Source organism: Falco naumanni, chromosome 12 (genome assembly GCF_017639655.2).
Source record: "Falco naumanni isolate bFalNau1 chromosome 12, bFalNau1.pat, whole genome shotgun sequence".
Lineage (NCBI taxonomy): Eukaryota > Metazoa > Chordata > Aves > Falconiformes > Falconidae > Falco > Falco naumanni.
In genome coordinates this window covers 14274125-14298458 of record NC_054065.1, presented here as the reverse complement: position 1 = coordinate 14298458, position 24334 = coordinate 14274125, and the positions used below count along the sequence as shown (strand labels likewise).

The 24334-nt window shown below is 34.4% G+C and overlaps 1 protein-coding gene across 1 annotated transcript in view; it reads right to left on the bottom strand.

The window, feature by feature from the left end:
- Positions 1–24334, bottom strand: part of DNAH8 (dynein axonemal heavy chain 8) — a 137324-nt gene that overhangs the window by 57396 nt on the left and 55594 nt on the right. Inside the window, exons 40-52 of the mRNA XM_040612234.1 lie at positions 24143–24321; positions 22021–22208; positions 19995–20081; positions 19793–19900; positions 18892–19026; positions 18114–18275; positions 14224–14470; positions 12688–12929; positions 12470–12610; positions 8233–8470; positions 7040–7182; positions 3543–3677; positions 776–898 (exon numbers count right to left, since the gene is read on the bottom strand). Coding sequence (XP_040468168.1) covers positions 776–898; positions 3543–3677; positions 7040–7182; positions 8233–8470; positions 12470–12610; positions 12688–12929; positions 14224–14470; positions 18114–18275; positions 18892–19026; positions 19793–19900; positions 19995–20081; positions 22021–22208; positions 24143–24321 — 2128 coding nt within the window. The remainder of the gene's footprint in view (positions 1–775; positions 899–3542; positions 3678–7039; positions 7183–8232; positions 8471–12469; positions 12611–12687; positions 12930–14223; positions 14471–18113; positions 18276–18891; positions 19027–19792; positions 19901–19994; positions 20082–22020; positions 22209–24142; positions 24322–24334) is intronic.

Here is a 24334-nt window from a genome sequence, read left to right as displayed (position 1 = left end):
AAATACATGCCCAAGACTACTGTCATGACCAGACCCACACTGTTAACAAACCAGCTCAATGCTATGAACAGCTTTAATCCGAACTGTGAGCCTCACAGAAGCCAGAGAGCCTGAGCATCCAAAAGTGTACAGAAGCCCCAGGTTTCTCATTTATTATTTACTCTGAGCAAATTAAAAAAGTCATGTAAGTATACTTGGTCTTCATGTTAGAATAGACATTCCAGAAGACCTAGCATCCTGGGCTGGAAATACTTCAGACCTACTATGGGAAGGAACTGTGAGACACTTTTGCCTAATTTTGGGCCTGTACAGGCATATGAATGTTACACACCCAGACTGTAGATGGGCTTATCAAAAGCCAAAAATCTTTAATCCAGTTTACAAGTCAGTGTGTTACCCTTGAATTTGGACACAGACTTTATTACTTTCTCCAAAGCATTACACTTCTGTTTTGCAGAAAGTTTGTTTTCTGTTGCTCCCAAATGAATGCCAATCTTGAAATTAATAATATGGTACTTGAGTACAGTGATACTTTTTATTTAGTCTTACGAAAACATGAGAAAGTAGAGATAATGCAAGATATGATACCATTATCCTACATGTCTCTTCAGTAAATCTAATTTGCTCTCATTTTTTCTTAATTGGTGTACCATAATTAGAAAGTATTTTCAATAATTACAGTTAATTAAAATATTGAGGGAGTCCACTGATTTGTGTGTGTGTATATATATAAAAGCACAACAATTTGAGAATAAGTCATATTTCTTAAAGTTACCTGATCTCCCCATTCATTGATAAATGGCATATTGATATCATCAATAAAAACAGTCATTTTTCTGCCTCCAGGAGGTCCATAAGTATTTCCAATGCGTTTGTCCACATAACTCTCTATTGCCCTCTAAAAATTAATGAAAGTTTTTGGTTTGCATCTAAAGCAACAATATTTAAAATGTCTTATTAAAAAATGTGTTACTGCTTTCTGCTATAACACTTATCCAGTGGTTTCCTCTTTTTGTTGGTAGTTTTGTCTTTAATTCATTATTAAGGAACCCTATTCCCCCTGTTCCTCATACTCATTCCTACGTAATTCCCTGGCCTTAGGACTGCAACTCACCTCTGGCTACCAAAGAAGTTTTTTTAAACATTTTCAAACTTGGACATTATTTAATTATTAGTATTGAAGCTAATTATTATCATGGAGTCAGCAAACAAAAATGACCTTAACTTTAGTATGATACCCTACGTCTGTATGAAATATTACATCTTCTTGTGAATTGTATTTCAGTTTTCAAACACATCAAGACTAATGCAAGAGAAATTGCTAAAAGAAAATTAACAGATCAGAAGTTGCAAATTTTGTTGCACATCTTGTTTTCTCTTTTGCTTCTCAAATCAGTAAGAAACAGTGGGAACATAGCACACACAATTAGAGAAATGAAGGATTAATCAAAACTGTATTAATTATGGGCAAGTTAGAATATCAACAAGCAGAAATAATATTTTCATTATCTACAGCATAATTTTTATAAATACTGGACTTATTTAGAAACTTTTTAAGAATCTCCTTTCCAAAGGGTAGCTCTGGAAAGAAATGGAATGTACTTTCAGGCACTTTGCCATGCACTGTCTGAAAATTACGATTGCTTTGGATTTCCCCTAGCTAAGCTCAGTTCTTTTATATTTGCAGTACAACTGCAGACCATATATAGGCAATTTAAAAAAAAACATTCCTTTTACAATGATTTCCCAGGTATGTTGTAAGCCAAGTAATGCAGTATTTTAACATTTTGGTGGCAATAATCTTTTAAGACTGAGTTTTGAATTAAATAAGGAGGAGAATGCAATAGACAAGACATTGAAATACATCTTCAAAGCTCTACAGTCTTTCTAAAGGTACTTGGAACATAAACAATGGCAAAATAAATACCTTACAAGACAGTAGCAAAAGTCTTCCTTAGAGAAATAATTTTTAAGTTTTACAAGCATAAATGCCACCCTATATGAGGAATGTGGCATATGCTGTCATAAAAATAGAAGCATGAATAGCCTTTTTGAAACAGAAAGATACAAATTTTGTCTAATGCTTCTGCCCTGTCTTTTCACAACAGAAAATAATTATCTGAGTGTTCTAAGATAAGCACATATAGAACACTGTTAGCATTAACGTGCCACTTTGGAGATACGTGATTAAGGTGAAAAACAGAAACTGCTAAGAGAAAGTGATTATATAAGAAATCAAGAACTTCGTAGCACATTTAACACATCCAAAATCATCCAGTCTTTCAAATATCATCAGAATGATGACTCAAAATGAAAAAGCTATTTTAAATGTGTCTTTCAAGTGTTTAGAAGTATTTCAAGTGATTTTCTGCTACATCTCTTGGAAATGAGCAGAGTGAGCTATGTATTCAGCTAGCTAGCTGAAAAGAAAGAGCATATCTTCTGGGGTATTACAGGACAAGACACAGTAAGATCCTTCCACAGACTGTACCAGAGAGGACGAAGTCTGGGTTTTGTTTTCAAGACCGTAATGTTCTAGAGACCCATAATACACTGTGTAATGGACACTGAGACAGAGATACTGACTGTTCAGCTGATCTTGCATGCATGAAAGGATGCCTGGCTTATTCTGTCTCACAGTTTGACACAAACCACACCATGAGATCTTATGCATAACAGAAGAGCTCAGCAGATATTCTATTGGTTTGGAATTTTAAGAAATAGATGTTCAAGCCATTATTTTTCACCATTTTCTTAATAACATTTACATCATCTTTTCAAAAGAGACACTAGATTTTGGAATAGAGTTTGCAAGGCTTGCTCCATGAGCAGAGTTTTCAATCAAGAAATATTCCAAGATGATTTATCTTACTGGAGGACTGTCAGCATGAATTCATTGCTTTGAGTTTGTAATGAAGCCAATTCAACTTACAGGATCACATTCTAGCAAATTAGTAGTACTGAACCATAGCAAAGTGGCATAAATCATCCTTTCAATCACTTGAAAATATTATCTGTAGTATTTTTTTCTATTTGTGTAGATTTTTAGCAGTTATATTGGGAAAGGGAAATCTCAACAAAGTTGCCATGCCAGGGGACCTTAAAGGTTGGATTTCTGGACTGTAGTCCCTGCTGAGCTGAGGAAAAATAAGAGGATCTATGAGTTGAAATCTGGTTTTATTCAACAAAAATAAAATTTACAGTTATAAAAGACAAAATCAAGAAAAAAACTGAAGAAGTATAACCAAAAATTTTGGTTATTCTAAAATGAAAAGGAAAGGTCTTCAGCAAAAAATGGATTATTAGAATTCCACAGCAATCATAAATAGATATATCTCTATGTGTGACTATTTTTTATTCTGATCTGCAAAATTTATTTTTTGTGGAACATTCTGAAGTGTTTAAGTGAGTTAAGGAAAAAGAGGGAAAAGGTCCTTTAGACTTTATATCTAAATCACTTCTTTTATGATCAGAATTAAGTACACTTTAAATACTTAGCAAGGAAATTTTATGCAGGAATTGCTTAAAATCTACATTTTTACCTGAAACATAAATGGTTCTGTGGCAGATGAAAAGCTTAAACATTTTGACAAATGTTCTTCTGGGTCATATTTCTTCAAATAGGCCTTAATCATGACTGTCTTTGCAGTTCCCTGTTCTCCTGTGAGCAAAACTGCCTGTAACAGATATTTACATCGCATAAGTACTGTCAAAACTTAAATACATATAACAGACCTTTTCTAGAGAAAGGGATACTTTCTGTGTCTACTTTTGAATGATACATTATTCTGTTAGGTTTTTTGTGTCTCCATATGCAGTGACACAGTTTGTGTTTTTCACCCCACCCAGATTCTCCAAGAACATTATTTACAGTCAAAAGAGAAAGGGTGAAATGGGAATGAACTAGAGGTTTTTCTTCCAGTTGCCTAACTTTGTCCACTTACCAACACAGTCACTACAGCAGTCTCTTGTAGTGGTTGACCCTGAAAAAGCTTTCTTTACTATGGAAAGTAGTCTGTGACATTTAATTTAAATATAAAATTCTGCTGTTTGATTTGGCTATAGGTATCCTTTGTGACACATGCTTGTAATAGAATTCCTTCTTCCCAGCACTGTCTTTAAATCAACAATACAGTATAGATTAGGTTTAGCTATATCCCCTCTCAAGCATATTACTAAAAGAGGTACTCTACAGGTCTGTAAAAACATGATGTAACAATAATTACAAATAAGAATAACAGATACTGAACTGTGTACAGAAGTCTTAGCTGACCCAGAAACATTTATAGCTTTGTGGTGAATGTTAGTAAAGTTGGGAAACAATTAGATTAATAAAAAGCCATTGCTTTCCACCTCTGGAAATGCAGTCCTTTTTGAAGCTCCTCTTATGTTTCTATATATTGTCTGAAATACCTGACCCAATCTTTTTCTCTAAACTGAATGTTTGAGGAGATACATAAAATTGATTTGCAGTGATATTATACTGCTCATGTCCCTTGTTAGAAAGGCCCATGAAACTCGTAGGAGAGGAAACAATTTAACTCTGGAATGTGTTTTATGCTCCGCTCACAAAAGGAACTGAGCAGCACACCTAGTTAAAAGCAACAAAGGAAAATTACCTGTTTTCAAAGCTGGCAGTTATTCTTCAACTTTCCTCAAAAGAACACCATCCTTCCTTTAAGGAACAGTGGTCCCTATCCACCCCTCCTCCTAAACTGGAATTTTAAGTCTATTACCCAGGTTCTCCAACCTAATTACACCGACATAAACTGACCTAGCAAAAAAGGCCTTCTGGATCCTTAAAGAGTCCATGTGTCTTCTAACAGAAGTATGTTTTTCAGAATTTGAACCAAATTTGACCTGTGCTTTTTGTACTGAATTTCACTGCCTGCCTGCTCATGGACGTGCCTCTTTCTGTAAACAGCCATGCAGGAATATGAAACCAATGTGGTTTTTTCAGAATATTTTTAACAAGATGATTGCTCTTGCATAGGGCCTTTAGATCACTTAGGATATCAAGCTTTGACAATGCAGATTTTGGCCAAGGATGTTCACAGAACAGTTAGGAAATCTTAGAATTTTTCTCAAAATTTGTTTCCCCTTACTGATTGTGTTATTATCAGAAACAAACTCCCTTTTGATGAGAATATAATTATTCTGTCTCTTTATCACTGCAGTACATACGACAGCAGCATTTGATGCTTCTTATATGGTACTTTTTCCTCTTGCAACTCACGATATCTTAATGTATGCCTCACTATATATATTTGTATTTTTCAAAGAATTTTTACGCTTCTCTGGCAGCTTATTCCTTATAATTAAAGGTGCAGAAAATTCTTGTTTCAAGCTGATATTTTTGATAGCAAGTATTTCATTTCAGTTTTCTCTTTACATTTAAATATATAATATTATAGACCTTTTTTTCTGGTTAATCTGTACACTAAGTATCATTTCCCTGAAAAAAAAATGTGTCAAGAAAGAAGAAAGTCTTTCCTCATTTCCTTATTGTCTTGGTAAAATCTGAATCTAAATCAGAAAGTTGCTGAACCAAAGGATTAATACTTCCTTCTTTTCTCTTAAGCCTTTCATAGAAATCACCAATTTAATCTCATGAAAGTGAGCTAGATAAGAACCTTGCTCCCTTTTCTCATTTTCAGACACTTAAGACTCCTCCATTCTTTTTTTGTAGCTCAGATTTTCATCCTACCTTTTTGACAGATGGTATTATCTTAATTATTATATCCACCCCATAAAAGGAATTTAATCAGTTTGCAAAAGGTAGTATTTATTTATTTATGATTGTGGACACTAAAGTTGATAATGCAGATTTGACATGCTCAAATACTCCTGACTGACTAGATCCTGCTTTAAATTAATGCTCTCCAACAGATAGCCACAATGATACCACAAGGTCTTATTCTTCATCCTGTTTTTGAACATCCAAATGAGCAATTGACCATCATAGCACAGATGATAGTAAGAAACTCACAGAACCAACAAAGGAAGTCAGACCTGTAAAACACCACTTTGGTTTCATCTAGTGCATGTAATTCAGCTGTAGTTAGAAAGAAAGTTCATGCTGCTGTGATCTGATCCAGGGAAGAAAAAAAAATAATCTAGATATTTCTCTATCACAATTCAATATGTGATTAAATCAAACCTTACCAAATGAAAAAAAATATGCTTGAAAACAAAGTTGACTGCTTCCTTGAAGGGGAACATTCTGATTGACAGCGAAGTACAGACAAGTCCAGCTGCACACTGAATACTGAAACTTTTCAACTAAAGAAAGGAAGATATAAACTGTACACCACAGAAAAACTAAATTGTGGAAAATGCCAGGTTTTAGGGACTCTTTTTGGAAGATGCAAATGTTTGTTATTTCTATGGCAATGGTGGCCAAAAGAATGTACTTGGAAATACAACCAATATCTCCCAAGGCATTAATGTACAAAGATTAATAATGTGTTTCCAAATACAAAGATTTTGTGTGTTTTCATAATCTGTGTCAGATACATCAAAGACACAGACACATTATGACCTCTGGAACAGTTTCATCAAACCAAATCAACAAGTTTTCTGTCCAAATCCTAGAATTTTACAGAAAAAAAGAGGTTCCAGCACTGGCTCATGCACTTGTGGTATTTCTGATATTGCCTCCAGCTCAGTAGGAGGAAGCCCATTGACTTCTGTTTCACAAGCTGACAGAAATTTCCATAGGAAGTTTCCAGCGTTATTAAGAGCACTGTGCTAAAGCAAAACATGTATTTTGCAGATCTTCCTCTGCTTGAAAATAGGCCTATATATGTTTTAATAACTATTGTTTAATGTGGCCTGAGTCAAAAGCCATGACACCAGATTGTTCCTTACTAGTTAAAGCTATATGAGGAATGTTCTCTCCAATATGTAAATTATGAATGCACCTGGCAAGCAATGACTAAAGAGAGAATATGGAGAATGACTGCAACCCCCAGTTACTTTAAGTTTCTATTTATTTTGTATAGTAGGTATATACTTAAATAAATAATCTTGTACTTACTTTCTGTTGTTTTGCAATTGTGTTTATTAAAAACTGAGTTCTGACATTATCAACATTTGGAACAAGAATAGATGCATAGTCTGGGACATGATCTGTTGGATAAACGTATTCCTGAACTCTTTTACTCCAGTGCTCCCAGTCACCTGAAATGGCCAAAAAAAAGAGGAAAATATCTCACCATATTTTGATCATGTTCTTGTTAGCACACAAAAAAACAACTTAATCATAGAGCTAATGGGGGAAGTACTAGAAAGTATAAAAAAAGGATAAATCTTCTCAAATCTAGATAAAACACATCTAACAAAGGATGTGCTTAGTTATGAACTCTAATTATCTACAATCCTACTGAATATACACATATTTCTTGAAGTTATATATAGCTATCTAAATTAAAAAAAAAAAAAAAAACCAAACAAAACAACAAACAAACAAGCAAAAAAACCCAACCAAAAAGAATGTTTACTTAGAAACTCGTTCTCACACTGCTGGTGAAAAATTATAGGACATGGGAGTATGGATTGCGTATATGTACACTAAATTAACATGGCTGGCAAAAAAAATAATAACCTGACTTTTGATACAAGAGAAATAGATACATTCAAGTGAGAATATATTCTGAAAGAACAGCAAGATCTTTGTGACGTTGGTTGTGTGTGTGTTACTTAAGCTATAAATTCATCATGGAAAATACCTACACACTACTCAATATTCACAATATTCAAAATATCACACTACTACAGTTTATAAAACTGTAAGATTTATTACTGATTATCAGGCATGGATAAATAATAATTATTAAGTGGAATTAAAAACAGATTATATTTTTAAACAAAAATATTATCTGTGAGAAAGTTAAAAACAACATTAATATTAATTTAGACTAAATCAGCTTAAGCAGAAATTATCTAAAAATTGTAAGCTTGTTAGGTTCATAGGAAAGAAATGTGCAAGAATGAAATTAAAACCAAAAGAAATAAGAAAATGTTACCAATGAGTACTCTATCCCTTGTTTCTGAATTCTCACGTCTGCAGAGCCATTGCACACAGAATCCGTGTTACTACTACACTGTCATCAAAAATCTCCACTCATATGACTGTATAATAAGGACTAAAGGAATAATTTTAAATTTCAAAGAAGCTATAATCAATTTTAAAATGCCACTATAAAAAAGAATGTTAGCACTTTTACTTACCATAATCAGTAACATAAAACTCATACATTGTTTGACTGGTGCCAAGGGAGATTTCTGGTAAGTCTAATTTATTATCATGAGCTCTAATGAAGGCTTCAAGTTTATCTCTACTGTCCAGCTCCAGAAGGGCACCCAAACTCCACATTATTGCAAAGCAGAACAATTTATGCAGATGAAATATACTTGACAAACCACCTTCTTCCTTTGATGGAATCAAACCCTCCAGAAGATTAATAGACTGAAAATACATTAAAATATCATGCATTAAGAATATATTACATAATATTTTTTTAATTTTATGCATAGGTGCACATGCATTATTTATATGTATTTAAACTTTAATTTCTAATTTGAAAACCAATACAGGGTATGAAGAATAACATAAAATTCAGAACTACAAACCCAAGAAAATGGGTTAAAGATATGTATAAAAAACTGGAAAAAAAATTAAAATTAAATTATGTAAGTAACTTGATCATCAACTGTCCTTTAAAATTGTGACTATATAATAAATATTATTTAAGAGCTAGGGTATCAGAACAGCTTTTCAAGGGATTTTATAACATTTAGTCAGATATTCAGAACTCCAAAAGTAGGCGGGGCCTATCCATCTCTTTCCATCTTTAACCATGGAAGAATTTTCCACATCTGTCTATTGTATTCATTTCAATTACAGTCAATTAAAGTATCTATCACATTAACTTCCATTTTGTGTTTTTAAAAATAGATTACAATATCCTATTTTATGATTGCTTCACTCTATGATTCTAAGGAACTAGATTCCATATTCCAGAAATCTAGTAACTTGCTAGCTACAATTTTGTGATGTCACTCATGAAACCAGATGTTTGAATGTCTTAGGTAACGTCACTAATATTCCCTTTTCTATACAAGGCAGTGTCAAGGACTTTGCTTCAAAATATGTTTTTTAACAGTGAAGTAGATTTTCAATCAGCTCTTGGAATTAGTGTTCTTCATGCTGTCTTGGATCTCATACTTAAAGTAAGAAGTAATGCAGTAGGATATACTTTCAATGTAGCCTAAAGGACTTAGAACACTTCTGATTACTTTAAAGTTCAGTATAAAGAGAAATATTAGATGTCACAACATTACAATAATGTCACTTCTTTTCTTTAGAGGACAATAGAATTATTTATTTCCAGGACAGGCTGTGTCCCAGCTTATCTGAACAAAATCTTTTTTCTCCCTCAAATACAAGCTCAAGTCCAAAATTTCCCATGATCCTCTTGGTCTTAGCAATGTTCTGTAACAACTTTTTGAAGAAAGAAAATGGAAAAAAATTAAACTGACTTATAAACACACACAAACGTTTGCCACAAATCAGATCAAAACTTCAGCTTGCCCAGCATCTCATCTGCCATAGTGACCAAAATTGGACCCTTGGAGAAGAGTAAAAACAAAGAAAAAACTCTTTCAGCTTGTGGTGGTACTAGGGGTAGTACTTCCTGCTGGTAATCTCTTCCGAGTGAGGTTTTCTGAACCAAATACACTTTTCATGGGTTTAGAAATCCTCTACAGACTTTTCCATCCTGAAAATATCAAGACTGGTCTTGAACCTACATAAACTTTTATCACCTATAACACTGTCTGGCAAGATGTTCTGTAGGTTTGCTATTCATGGCTCTGAACAGTTTGTTTTTTCCCCTGTGTGAACCCCTTTATGCTTATCTACACTGAATTTCAATTCCCATTTTATTACCTGTTTATTGAGTCTCATAAAGTCTGCCTAGAGTTCTTCATGGTTAGCTGCTTTGTCCTTACTTCTCTAAATAATTTAGTATCATCAGTAAACTCCTTAAAGTAAAAGTTTTCCAAATTGCTTATGAACATTTTGAACAGCATTGGTCCCAGCAAAAGTACCTTAGGATCAATGGTAACCTCTGTCCTTCCAAAGAACTGATGCTCCAGTCACACATTTCCTATCTTCTAATCAGTTATTTATCTAGAAATGAATCTCCTATCTTCTGCTATGACTGCTTAGCTTCCATGTAAATCTCTGGTAAAGAACTTTATTGAACACCTGTGTTCCTTCATGCAGACCATATCTATCAGATTTCCTTCAGCTACACATTTATTGATTTTTCCAATAGGCTTGTAAGGCAGGATAACTCTAAGAAAAACATGTGTTGAATCCCCTATGGTAAATTATATTTTTCTACCTAAGGAGGTGGACCAGAGGATAGTAAACAGAAAGTCAGTGGAAGTTACACAGAGGAAAGCAAAGGTGAGATCACTTTTTATATAAAACCATTATGAAGCTGTTGGAGATGGAAAAGCAGCTTAAATAGTGAATGCTAAGAAATGGCAGATAATTGGGTACATGTGAATGTTTGGTTGTACATCCAAAACTGAACTTTGTAAGTCAAATACAAGTCTGCTATCTATTATATGCAACAGATTTGAGATGGTTATACATTTTGAAAACACCTGACCTACAAAAAAGCAGGACATCCTGAACCCCACAATTGATAAAGAGATACAGAAAGGAACCAGCAGTCAGGGGGCTGATAAGGTACAGTGCTTCTGCACAGAGACCATTTATGGCAAAACCAGGATCTTAAAAGGAGAGGTGGTGTGGAAGAGTTTCCAAAAGAAGTGGTCTTAGGGAAAAAACGGGGCCCAGAAATAATTTGGTGAACATTCTTGTTAGAGGAAAGATCCAGGAAATGGGGGAAGATCCTTGAAATCAGATGTATGTAGACAAATGCAGAATGTTGTCAAGAAACCTTGTCAATTAATGCCCAATCCTGGTAGCTGCAAGCAGCTGCACAGCACAGAAACCAACAAGACTTTCTGCCCTACTTCACCACACCAAGAATAAAATCCTTGATGGGAGAAGAAATCAAGACTAAGTGAATATAACACTGGAGGTGGGGGAAGCAAGTGAGGAAGGGAATCTGTGCAATGATCAAGTAGGGTAAAAGTTCTGGTCTCACAGGTTCTTAGGTAAGCCCCAGAATGGAGATCCACTAAGGGTTAATTATACTGTAAATAAAAAGGAACTTGCTAGAGATTTTCATTCACAGGAAGAAACATTCAATAAAGGTTAAATCAGGAAAATATTTCCCTGACCAAACAGAGTAGAACACTGACTTGCTCACACTTCCTAATAAGCCCTAATCAAAAATAACATAGAAACTTCTAGTCCCAGGAAAAGTCTTCCATGAAGATAACATCAATTCAGTCAGAGGTTTCACAGATAACAGAAGTAGAAGAAAAAAAATATCTTTCTGTAAAAATTTTTTGTATAGCATGTCCATCCTGTTTATCATCATAATTGGAAAGTTACATACTTTCTGCCTGTGGACTTCAATTCTATAGATATCCTAATTCTGTTTAATACTGCACAGCTAATCTTTGCAGCATTTACTGTGAACATTATTTGCAGCAATATTTTCAAACTGTTGAAAATCTGAAACTAAATCCCTAATAAATAGTAAAGAAATACTGGGTGCAAATTGACTATTATTAAATTGAAGTCTTATTCAAAATATTACCTTGTCTAGCCTCTTATTCAAAGGCACCACTGGATTTGTTAGGAGCATGTGAGTATAAAACAGATTACATGGACAAACAGAAATTCTGGTGACTTAGAAACTGCAGATGACAAAAAACTTATTAACAAATCATCTGGAGACATGCAGCATAGGACTGAGTCTTGCAAAATCTGCCAAAAATGTAATGTTATTATTAATAATTCACTGCTGAAGTTTGGACTCCACTCAAGGTAGAATTCCAGTTGATAGGAGGAGACAGGCAAAAATAACTACATTGACCTTGAAGACATGACTGACAGAATCACAGCTATCACATCTGGAGACAGAAAGATAATTAGAATTATTCTTCACACTTGCTGCTGACCCTACCTGTAGGGTTAGACTGACCCTTACCACAATTTGTTTAATATTGAAAGAAGTGGAATGAGACCACTAGCTTATCAAACATATGCTTCTGAAAACTTAATGAAGCCTGAAAATTCCAGTCATCAGAACACTAGCCTACATAGAAAGCAATAAAGAGAAGTAAAATTTTCTTCTGCGCATCTGTAACAGTTCCTCTTATAGTGCCTTAGAAACAAATGCTGAGTTGGAGGTTTTCTTTGTCAGGAAACAATCTTTTCAAATTAAATTTTGTTGATGTCAGATGTTCTATTTGCTATTTCTACATGCTTACTATAGTCAGTCACCTCATACAGACTTGCACAGTATTGTTTTACCTGCATAATGTAGTTACATTCCAGAAGCTCCATTTTTGGATTAAGGTTTAGTTTCATATATGTATATGCTGGTTCAAAGATTCTATCATACAAACTTTGTAAAACTTCAGCTTCTTGAGAAGAACGTTTTTTCAGCCATGCCTGAAAAACATCCACAATATTTTTCTGTATGAAATGTATAATGTAAAGTTAGGAGTACCCAGAAATTATCATCTTACTTGCAATATTGGTCTCCAGCCAAGGGTAGAAGAACTGATGTAGACCATGCCCATTCGAGAAACTGTTGCTGGAGAGGCATTCTCAATGTTGTGGACCTCAAATAACAGTTTACATGTAGGAGACATAGGAATTCTATCTCCATTTGCTAGAGTGAGGGTTTTGTTATCATCCAAAACTGAATTTAGATTCTCAATCCAGATTGCATCTACAGGACCATCTAAAATCAGAAACACATTTTCACCTGAAAAAATAATCAAGAGATACAGTTCATATCACCGTGCTGAAAAAGCAAGAAAATAAGTTTACAAAAGATGGTCTAGAACTTAAATAACATATAAAAATGTATTTTATTTATTGTAATTTCTGCCATCTCCATGGATGCTTATTACTGTAGAAATTGCATACTTGAGTAACTATTTTTGAAACAATTAGCAGTAAATGAGGGCACAAGTATATCTTTATAATGTTGGACATCTTTGGTGAGATTACCTTGGATGGCTGCCTCACAGACACTGCACCACTCTTTCCCTCCCCCTCAACAGGACAGAGGGAGGAAATAAGGTGAAAATGCTTGTGAGTTGAGGTAAAGACAGATCACTTATCAATTACTGTCACAGGCAAAACAGACTCAGGGAAAATTAATTTATTGCAAATTAACATAGACTTCGGTGACGAGAAACAAACACAAAAAACTAAACCACTTTTCCCTACCTCATTTCTTTTTCCAGACTCAGCTTCTTCCTCCCCAACCTAATCTAATTCCTCCTTCCTCCCTGCATCCCATCCTCCTTAACAGCACAGGGTGAATGGGGAATTCAGCATTTTATTGCTAAAATAAAGGTTCTTTGGGCCACTAAACAAAAGCCACTGAATATTCACATAACAGGATGGTAGTTAAGTTAATGAAAACTATCATCACTCATCAACTCTGAAAATCCAGCTGCTTTTCTGTTGTTTTGAAACATAAATATAGATGAAAATGCCTAAATTTTGGCTATCAAATTTTACAATTCTGGCTTTGTTTTAAATATAGAAGTTTCCCAATAGAGAAAATTCAAACTTTCTTTAAAAAAGAACCTCCTTCTAGGAATGTTCCCTACAATAATTCCTGTTCTTTAATATAAATGTTCTTTTTCAGATACAAATGTATCACTGTGAAAATGAATTTCAGTATCCCAATCCTAAAATACTGAAATATATACATGGGTAATCAATGTATGAAAAACCATGGGAAACAACCCACTATCTTAAAACCAGTGCAATTAGTACAAGTAAATCCAAATTATACTTCAACAGCTTCCAAAAAACACATCTTTACTGTAGAAATGAAGTACTAGGAAATGAACAAATTTTTTAATGATGTACTACTGAAATAATAAATTTTTAAACTGTTGCCTTTTCTTGAGGATTGAACTGTAACCTCATCCATGCTCTCTCAAGGGGGAACTTCACTACATTTGCAAATTCAAGATGCTTTTTTCAACATATCATTCAAGAGGTATGTTTACGATACTGTAAAGAAAGTATTTACATACCCTTTTTAACTTTCAGTGTTTTTCTCCACAGTGCAGAAAAGATTCCATCTGTCCAATCATTAGTTGCAGCATCTAGTTTTCCAAACAACTGAGAAGCAGTAATAGCTTTAGGGTTCATACGCAGTTCCCTATGAGGTTGGCCACATTCTGTCAGTGCTCTCATTAATATACTTATGACCATTGTTTTTCCAGATCCACTAGGTCCAAGTGTCATCAACCCATGACGTACTAGAGAAGTTTCATACAACTATTAAAAAATCAAAATATTTTAAGAAATATATGTTTTGGGAAGATTTTTGCTTGCTTTTAATACATTTGATAGTGATTATAAATGGATTAGACATACAAATTATATGCTCAGAACTGAAATCAGCATTTGTTTCCTGATTTCCAGTATTTTGTGGAATAGTACATACCTTCACATCCTGATCTTCTAAGCACCAAGCAGGTTTACTATAAAACAGTTTACACAGCTAAATCTTGCCTAAATTTTTCAAAGAAACTGAAAATAAATTTACCAGATTTTAAAAAGGATTTTCTGCATTATTCCAATGAAAAAAATGAATGGTTACCAAAATGTTAAGGCAACAAAGGAATGGCTAATCACCACAGTACTAAAACACCAGAGTATATAAAATAAACACAGGGACCACACTTCCTCCAGGATTGCAGATGGGTTTAGGTTCAGGAGAGTTCTTTATTGAATTTTCTATTTTTCTTTTACTATTAGCTATAGGCTTGCTATGGAAGTAGCAGAGAGTCTGCCTACACAACTATCTCCTTTTGGAGCAACCGAAAGGAACCAATAAGTGGTAGTCCTCCTGGATGACAGAATGTTGTAAGGAGAAGCATATATAGCTGCTGCTGCAAGCTGAATAAAGGCTTGTATCAGTCCAGGAAGATCTACAGGCACCACAAATCTACACTAAGATCAAATCCACCATGAACTTGACAATTTCAAACTTCTTAGTCCCAGTGGAAGATGGAATTTGTTAAGTATTGAAATATTGAATATTAAATATTGAAATATTAAGCCATGAATAAAATGGTGAACATGACTTTAAGCAGGATGGCCAAAAATGTTTTCTGCCATGTAAAAATTCTGCTGGCCATTAGTGTGAAGCTATGTGAAGGACAATATGGATCCAGCCTGCAGAATGCGGAGCAAAACCTTCTGTAAATTAGGTGGAGTCTGAGCAGAGCCATAAATATAACTCTGCTTTGATGACAGAGACATGATATTTTAGTTGCTGTGAGGTAACATAAGGAAGAATGTCGCACTTTTTAGAATACTGTAATGCACTGTATCTTTTGCTCTCATTCAAAAAATCACGTGGCAGGGCTTTTTTGTTGGTTTTGTTGGGGTTTTTTGGGGTTTTTTTCTTTTTAAGGTAGACAAGTTTGGAAATTTTCAGACACCTGGTAATAAGCACAAAGGTCAGATTGCCTTTCTTGGTTTACATCTAGTTTCTTTTAAGATACTTAGTTTGTAAGAGCCAATGATGTAGTTTCTAATTTATGACTCTACAGCCAAGAAACACTCCTAGCACTTCAAGGCCTGTAGTTTCAGAAAGTGTCTATTCTGAGGCTGTGTTTCAAGAAGATGCAAACATATTTCGACAGTAAAATGTTTTTAAGTGTCAGTTATTGTAGCTGTACTCTTAGCTTGGCAACCAGGAAAATGACAAATAAATTAGTCTAAAGCAATATAGATTTCAGCCATTGGAAATGGTAAAGGTTATTAGTCTTAAGCATTAACAGTGTTTAACAATTATTCAAAAAGTAAGCATAAGTAAAATATGAATATTTGAAGAAAACATAGTTCCTCTTTAGCTGACATTTTACAAACCAAAATTCAATTTGATCAATTAATGAAATGAAAAAAAAATACATTTCCCTAATTAAGGCTATTAGCTTAATCTCAATGAGTAATACAGCCAATAAAGTAAAGCTGATCCTTCTTTAAAGCATGATATTACAAGAAAAAGCATTCACACCTTGTTGCCTGCATTCAGAAAAAACAAGGAATCAGAGAACACACGAAACCAACAAAGCCATAATGTTTAATAGCATCATTATCACCAATAAATAAAGTGTGTTCTCAAAAAAGAATAGAACAAAAAGACAAAAGAGCAACAACGCTCTAGTTACCTTTCCAGCTTGTCAATTTACAGTTAATGACTGTCTGATCTTTTTTTCTTGAGTTGTTAGTCTGCTGCATTTAAGTTGTTGGTTTTTTTTAAGAAGGTTGTGTATAGAGAAATGTGTTGGCATAAAGCTCATCAGAACATGAGTTAACTGTCTTTAATAATAAATTCAGTTAGTTTCAAACATGATTGCATGTCAGAAATACAGCTACCAGCCATTTAAATGTTATGTCAGAGTACATGTCCAGAAAGCCATTTAAGCATCTTTTTTCCTTCAAATAAATACATATTCATTAATCAACAACATATCATAAAGATGATCCCACACTAAACACAAATTATCATAATCCCAAATTACAGTTCAGTCATCAAATCATTAGTTTACTAAACATAATGTCTTACAAATATGCTGAAATCAAAAGAATTTCTTGCAACACCTTAACCATATTTTCTTTTTTGCTTTACAATCAGAACACACCCCAGGTCTAAAGAGCTTGCAACATAAGGTAAAAACCCCACACTACACTCCTAGCAAACTGCCAGTGCACAAGTTTCTTTTTTTTCTATTCTTTTTTCTATTTCAGTATTCCTCAAGTGCCAATAACCAAGTGTTTTTCATGTCAAAAATAAGCAACTTTTTGCTTTATGTAAACAACGTTGTTTGCAACAACTTTTTGCTACAGTCTCTCATTCAGGTTCCATGTATTTTCTTACTCATTTTTACTAAAACTTTTACATGCAGATAACAAAGGGATACATAAATCCACCTGGGTGCGATCTTTCTACAATATTGAGGTTGGTTAATGCACTTCAGAAGGATACTTGCTTTGAACATTATGGATACAAATTTACAGCAGCTGGGCTTGTTTACATCCTTTGTAGTCCAGAAAGCCTCTAAATCTCTTTATAGCTTTAATCTCTCAGTCATGCATGTCCTTGAGAGAAACAGTTCCCTGTGCATGACAGTGTCACTCCTGTTACTGACACTATTTTTGGTTCTTTCATATTACCTACATGTGTGTTCACTTGTCATGCTTAACCTTGTTATAGGTTTCCATAAGTTTGTCACAGCGTATGCTTAAGACATATATGGTGTATGTGTCCTTATACTTTAACTCTTTCAATTTAGTACAGGTAAGCTGGATCATTACCTGATCAGTGTATAGGTTCTCAAAACTCACATGAAAAAAAAACTTTGTTTATTGCAATGTCCACTCAAACTCATGATGAAGACTCTTCTCCATTACAGAAACATATTTAAGTCAGAAATACATACCTCTTACATTTTTCTTTGCCCTTATGAAAGTCTTTTAGCTCTCTCCTCCTACTCAGCAGGAGTTGTGCCCTGGCTATGTTTCTTCTCACTCTATTTACAGCTTTGGCCTTCAAAATGCCTCCCAATCTTTCTTATGCCCTACTATCCCTACTCTAGGCTATGAAACTCACGTTAGAGATCCACGTAGGTGCCTTGCTGCTTCATTCAGATAACTTAGATGCACTACCATATCTGGAAAGACTAAGTTAATAGCATGTTTTAACTTTTTTTTCTTCTTCTTCTTCTGCATAATTTAAAGAAATAAATCCACAGGTCCCTTGGATTGGTCTTCCTTAGCGTGGTGTACACACAACCTTTGATTTTTCCCACATTAGAAACACAGGTCATTGAGTGAGACAATGGTTTAACTACTAACATGGTGTTCTGACTCCTATTTGTTAAAAATGTTTTGGAAAAAAATGTTTTACCTGAACAAGCTTAAGATTCCATGATGGATGGTTAATCAATCCTGCCTCTTCAACCTGATTAGCTACTGCAGCCTGAAGCTCAGTGTAAGTACTGCCATCCAACTGTAACCCCGGAAAGAGATCATTGATAAGACTGAGAAACAAAGGCTCATCTTCATCTATCTGAAACCAAAAAAAAGTTACTAAGTACTTAAAGCATGGTTATCCAAAGGATGTTCTCAAATAAAAATTAATCTCTATTTTAAAATAGCAAAAATTAAGAATATATATTCTAAATACAGGTGCTTATGTTCATAAACACAACCAGCAAGCAGGACAGCTCACTACAAAACCAGCATTTTTAAAAAGTCATCCATATGCCATGTGAGAAATAAATTCAAAACTGAAAGAAATTTCCCACAGAGTAGACACTGGAATCTATTTTTTAAATCTATTTGTAAAACACTTGCAGCATATATTGGAAAGAACATCCTGTCTGGAAAGAAACCTTTAAAAGTTTAATTTAGTGGACACTCAAATTGTTCAGATTACTTACAGTACAGTAATCAGTCTGTGCACAAGTCAGTACAGTAGGCCACTATTAACCTACTTGAACCTTTTCACCTTGAGCACTGTTTGCAAGTCTAATAAACTCTCATTGCTATTTAATGATAACATGATGATTATTATGTTTCAATTTTAAAGAAAAGAATGTTTGATTTTTTTCATAATCTTCTACAAAACCCCATGAAATAACTAGTAGACTTGCCTCTACGTGGTGCTAAAATTAGATTCTTACCAGCTTAGAAAGATTCATATCTCTTATCCCTCTCATAACAATGCTTGATTCACTTTCATTTGGCCTGGCCCTCTTCTGAGATCCAAGAGTCCTCAGTACTGAAAGGATATTCCTCAGACCAAAATCATAATGTACCTAAAGAGTGGGAAAAGGCTTATGCATCAGTGACAAGTTCTCCAGATTTATTTCATAAGTACATCAAACCTTATTTGCATATTGTATAGTAAAGTTGGCCTGCCTGGAAAAGGTAGCTAAAATAGAAATTGTTGCTGTTGTTTAGGAATTATTCTATTAAAATAAATGAAGAATAAAAAGCTCATTTTCAGGAAAGGGGGAGGAGGTTTTTTTCTTTTCTAATTTAAATTTAATTGACTTCAACATTTATAACGCCATATAGCAATTATTTTGTAGCTCTGTATAGCAGGATTCTAAAAAAATAACAGTTTCATTCCAGATTGGGTCTTACCAAATAAGGCAGTTTAAAGTCAAGACTTCAGATCAAAGCAGTGCTATGGGAAGAAGGGCAACTTAAATCAAACTTAAGACGTTACCCCTGTGGTTTCCAACTTCCAACTACTTTCTCCAGCCCTGGATAATTCTTACATCACCAGCTCAATTTTCACTTGGCTGCCATGTTCAGGTAGAGAGCCTCATGCACTTGCAACTACAAACTATCATTGTTTAACAGACAAATGCATGTATGTGACTACATATATGTGAATTAACATGGATATTTGTTCAAAAATTTTAGACAAATACTTGTTTGAATTATATCTAAGCTACTTCAATATTTTGTAAAAAGCATAAAAGTGATGCTTCAAAAACAATCTGCAAACCCAAAACCTAAGGGGTTGTATTGCGTAAATATAAAGACAAAGAGGAAGGGAATACATAACACTACCTGCTTAGAGAGCTGCTCCTCACAAAGTTTATAAAGAACAAAGAACTTCTGAGACAAGATCACATTATGACTAAATCCATAACTTGCAAGCTTAACTCTTATAATTATCTGAAATACAATTTTTTTAGAAATTCCATTAGTTTTTCTAAAGATTGGTAAGCAAAGTAAAATACTTTTCTTTCAATTCAGGCAGAAACTGTACCTGTTTATCTGGAACCATCATTGCAACAGTTCTAAAGTGAATTTTGAGATTTTCTGGTAGTTCTTGACGTCCAGCATATCCAGGATTCTATATAAGAAAACATAATGCATTATTATTTATAACAGTCAAAATAACATACTTTTTATTGTTCAACAGATTTATGCATAAATACCTAGATCTGTTCAGAGTTAGAACTCTTGTCTACTTATGATTAAAATGTAAAGAAAACCCATCAACCATAACTAAGAATTAGTAAACATTGCATAATTACCAGACTAATAGCTAATTTTTTTTATCATAACAAGCCAAAAATCAGAAAGTTAAGATTTCATGGAATACAATCTAGTTGGTGGATTTCTTTTAGTGTATTCCCAATGTGAACAAAGTTTTCATTATTATTTTGCAGAATAGGGAGGGGGTTTAACATATTAAAAATCCAGTGTCTAGCAAGACCCAAAATAATATTATTTTTTTAAAAAAGAGAGATAACAAGCAGCCTGTGGTGAAGAAAATTAGGATGCCCTTCTCTATTTCTTGTGCCTGAAAGGCTAGCCTTAAAGTACAAAATCTCACTGAATGTTCAATAGTTTATGAGTGAATCCTACCCGCTGAAGTAAGAATCATAGTAAGAAATTGTAATTCCCTTTTATTAACAGAACTGGTTTTAATAATGGCTGAAGAACACCCAAAAATATGTTGCAATGACACAGTAAAAATAAGAGTCAACAAAATTTAAACATAAAACTTTACATCAAAATCATATGAAATAAAATCTTAATGCCCAAGAAAGTCTGACTAATTGAAGATTTCCAGAAACTTGTTGCCAACATGAGGGATAACTCTGACATCACACAGGTGACATTTACAAAATGAGAAGCACTCAAAATATATTTATGACCTCCTCTGCTACTACTCTGCACTCAAACATGCCGATGAAGATTTTAATTTCCCATAAAGTCATCTTGGACTGCCTTCTGCCTTGGCATTAGGAAATACACACTATAAAGTTCCCTGCCCATGAGATTACAGGAACTAGTGCTATGAAGCCTCAGGAACCCTATGGGAACAAGGCAGCATGCTCTGAAAGTTAATATTCTAAATCCAGGAGTTTGTGTTTCTCCTTTGGGTAATAGTAACTCGTGTAAAATTATAGGTGTTACCTTGCGTATCTTTTTTGCGCAGATTATCCATTCAGCTGTGGGACCTAACTTTGATCTATATATGCTGCAGTTCTTTTTAACAAATCATTATAAGACAGGGAACAATGTATCTCATAACACCCATAAAAACTTCATGATATAAGAAACGTGGTTTTGTCATAATGCCCGCACTGATTCCAGTATTGATGCACAGAACAGAATGTGCCCCTTTTGCCACAGAAGAACAAACGTGGACATGCAGCATTGTAGTTACCAGTTTAGACACATCCTGTAACCACCAATCAAAGGATCTGATAACTTTTTTTGCACGGGTTTTGAAAAGACCTGTTGTCACCACAATACAAGGAGGGTGGTTTATTCCAGAATCATGCATGTCTGCTGTAAATCAGCTTAAAGAATTATTTTCATAAATCCATGTAAAGCACCCATTAGATATGAAATATGTCACTGAAAAATATCTTTCCTGTATCTCCTGCTTGAAGTGAATGTTCTTTTGTTTTTCCTACAGTATCTTCTTCACTAATACTGTTAAGGCATTTCAAGCTAACGTAGTAATTAAAGTATATTAGTGTTTCAGTTCTCTTAGTGAGCACAGAGAATTCGCAAGGTTTGGTCAAACTCTTACTCTACTTAATGAATTGCAATACAGTAATAAAGGGACATAGTCATGAACCTTTTCAATAATTTTAAAGTAAAAATGAAGACGTGCAATTCATGAATAATCAGATTATTTATGTGTTCCAGTAGTTCAGTCTAATTCTATAGCAACAGCATCACTTAATAAAATCAGTTATTTTCACCTTGCCATTTAACTGTTTAATTAATAGCATAATTTGTCACTTCTCTAGAATTATTACTAGATTTACCATTGTTAGGAAAACGCCAAACTCAGGATTTAAATCTACACAGTCTCCATCAGAAAAAATGAACTGCCTTTTCCTTTCTTTTCTAGCTGCTAAAATAATGTGGATTTGTTGTGCTGCTACTGACAAGACAGGCAACTCAATTCGGTTGAATTCATCAAAACATCCCCAAGATCCAGACTGTGCAAGACCTAAAACAAGGACAGAAAAATTCATTATCTGTTGTTCTTCATGCATATTTGAGATATCTGAATTAGATTACTTTTGCCTCAAATAATTAAATAAGATTATTTTTATTTATTGCCCTGTGGCCAAGGCCTCTCTTCCCCCAACCTAACTGACTATTTCCATATCAATCTGAATTAATACTTGCTGATGTATACAACTTGCTTAAAAGTGAATCGGAAAAAATCTGTGGATGTCTTGGGGCATTTGGCAGATCTTTTGTCCAGATCTTCCTGTGATTGTACTATTTTATTTTAAAATGACAATTCAATTATTTACAAAAAGCTGTTAGTCTAAAAAAATAAAAATACGTGCAGAGTACAAAATGCAGGCCCCAAATGTTACAACAAAAGAAATCACTTTTTATTTTCATTTGGGTCTTCCAGCCTTCACAATACCTTTTACTTCCCTCTTATAAATCATAAAGGCTAAAATTATGATTATTTTTTCACTAACTAGAGGTTTAAATAAAACTGAATCTCACAAAGTAGAAAATATTAATCTTCAAGCATATATCTCTATGTCTAAGCATTACCATTTGAAGTCCACACTAAAATGCAAGTTTTTCATGTAATGGTATAGAACATAACAACATAGAAAGTGTGGACAATGTTCTGTGCGAACTTGTCTATGAATGAAAAAGAGGACAACAGAGAAAGAAAATGAAATGGGAAGAGAAATCTAGAAACACTATATTGATAACAATAACATTTTCATGAAGGAATAACTTCACAGTTGCCTAATTTCAGTTTGGAAAAGTAACAAGAGAATTGTTGTACCTTTAGCAACACTTTACGAGAAAATTTGTAGCAGCATTCTTTTCCAAATAATACTAAAGTACCAGTATGCAGTGCTTTTCTTTCATGCATACTGGAAGACAGCTATTTAAAAGTAAAAATTTATACAATTAATTTAGGGCATGTTATTGTTATGCAGTGAAGACTAAGTAATTTTAGCAGGATTCTGTCATGTACTCCAAGATCTTTTAAAAATATGAATAGCTTTAATTTCAAAGGGGCAATACATTTAAAACCCACAGCTTTAGGCACTTTTATGCCATAATTACTTGCTTGCTACAAAAAAACCAAACCAAACAAACAAAAAAACAACAAACACAACAAATTAAAATTAGTAGTTTCACTCCTTGCTTCTCAGTACATACAATACCATAAATTTGAAAAATGAGCTGACAGAAACCTTATGAACTTCAGGACCTTCATCTGGAACAGAATAACTCCACGCAGCAGTACTGACTTGGTGGTGACTGACTACAAAGCAGTTTTGTAGAAAATGACCTGGTGTCCTGCTTAACAACTAATTCAGCATGAATTAGAATTATGCCCTTATATCAAAGGAAGCCAGCTGCAGATTGGACAAGAGTGTAGCCAGCAGGTTGAGGAAAATGATTGCTTGCCTCTACTCTGCACTTGTGAGATAGCACCTGGAGTACTGTGTTTGGTTTGGGGCTTACAAATAGACATTTATATACTTGCATGAGTCCCACAGACAGCTGCCATGATGGTCAGTGGCTGGAGGACACGACACAGAGGGAGAGGCTGAGGAAACACGATTTGTTGAGCCTGAAGAGAAAGCTAAGGGGAAAGCCTATTACTGTTCACAACTAGCTAACAGGAGGCACTGAGAAGGCCAGGGTCTTCTCAGAGGTGAAGTGGAAGAAGAGGAGAGAATGGACAGAGGTTTCAATGTGGGAAATTCCAAGTCAATGAAAGTATAAAAAAAATGTACTATGAGGATGGTCAAACACTTGCATAGGGGCTCAGAGGTGTTGTGGAATGTCCATCCCTGGAGATACTCAAAACCTAACATCAACAAGGTCCTGAGCAACCTGCCCTAACTGCAGCTGTGGAGGTCTCTCTTATCCTGCATGAAGAAGTCTTACCTTTGAAAATTCTACCCAGACCTCTGAAGTCCATCTGATCAGAGCAGTTAAAGACGACTACATATTTTCCCAGAGCCTTTCCCATGTCTTTCGTCGTTTCTGTTTTACCAGTTCCAGCTGGTCCTGCTGGAGCTCCTCCCATGTTCATTCCCAAAGCCTGTGCCAAAGTTATATAGCACCTATAAATGTTAA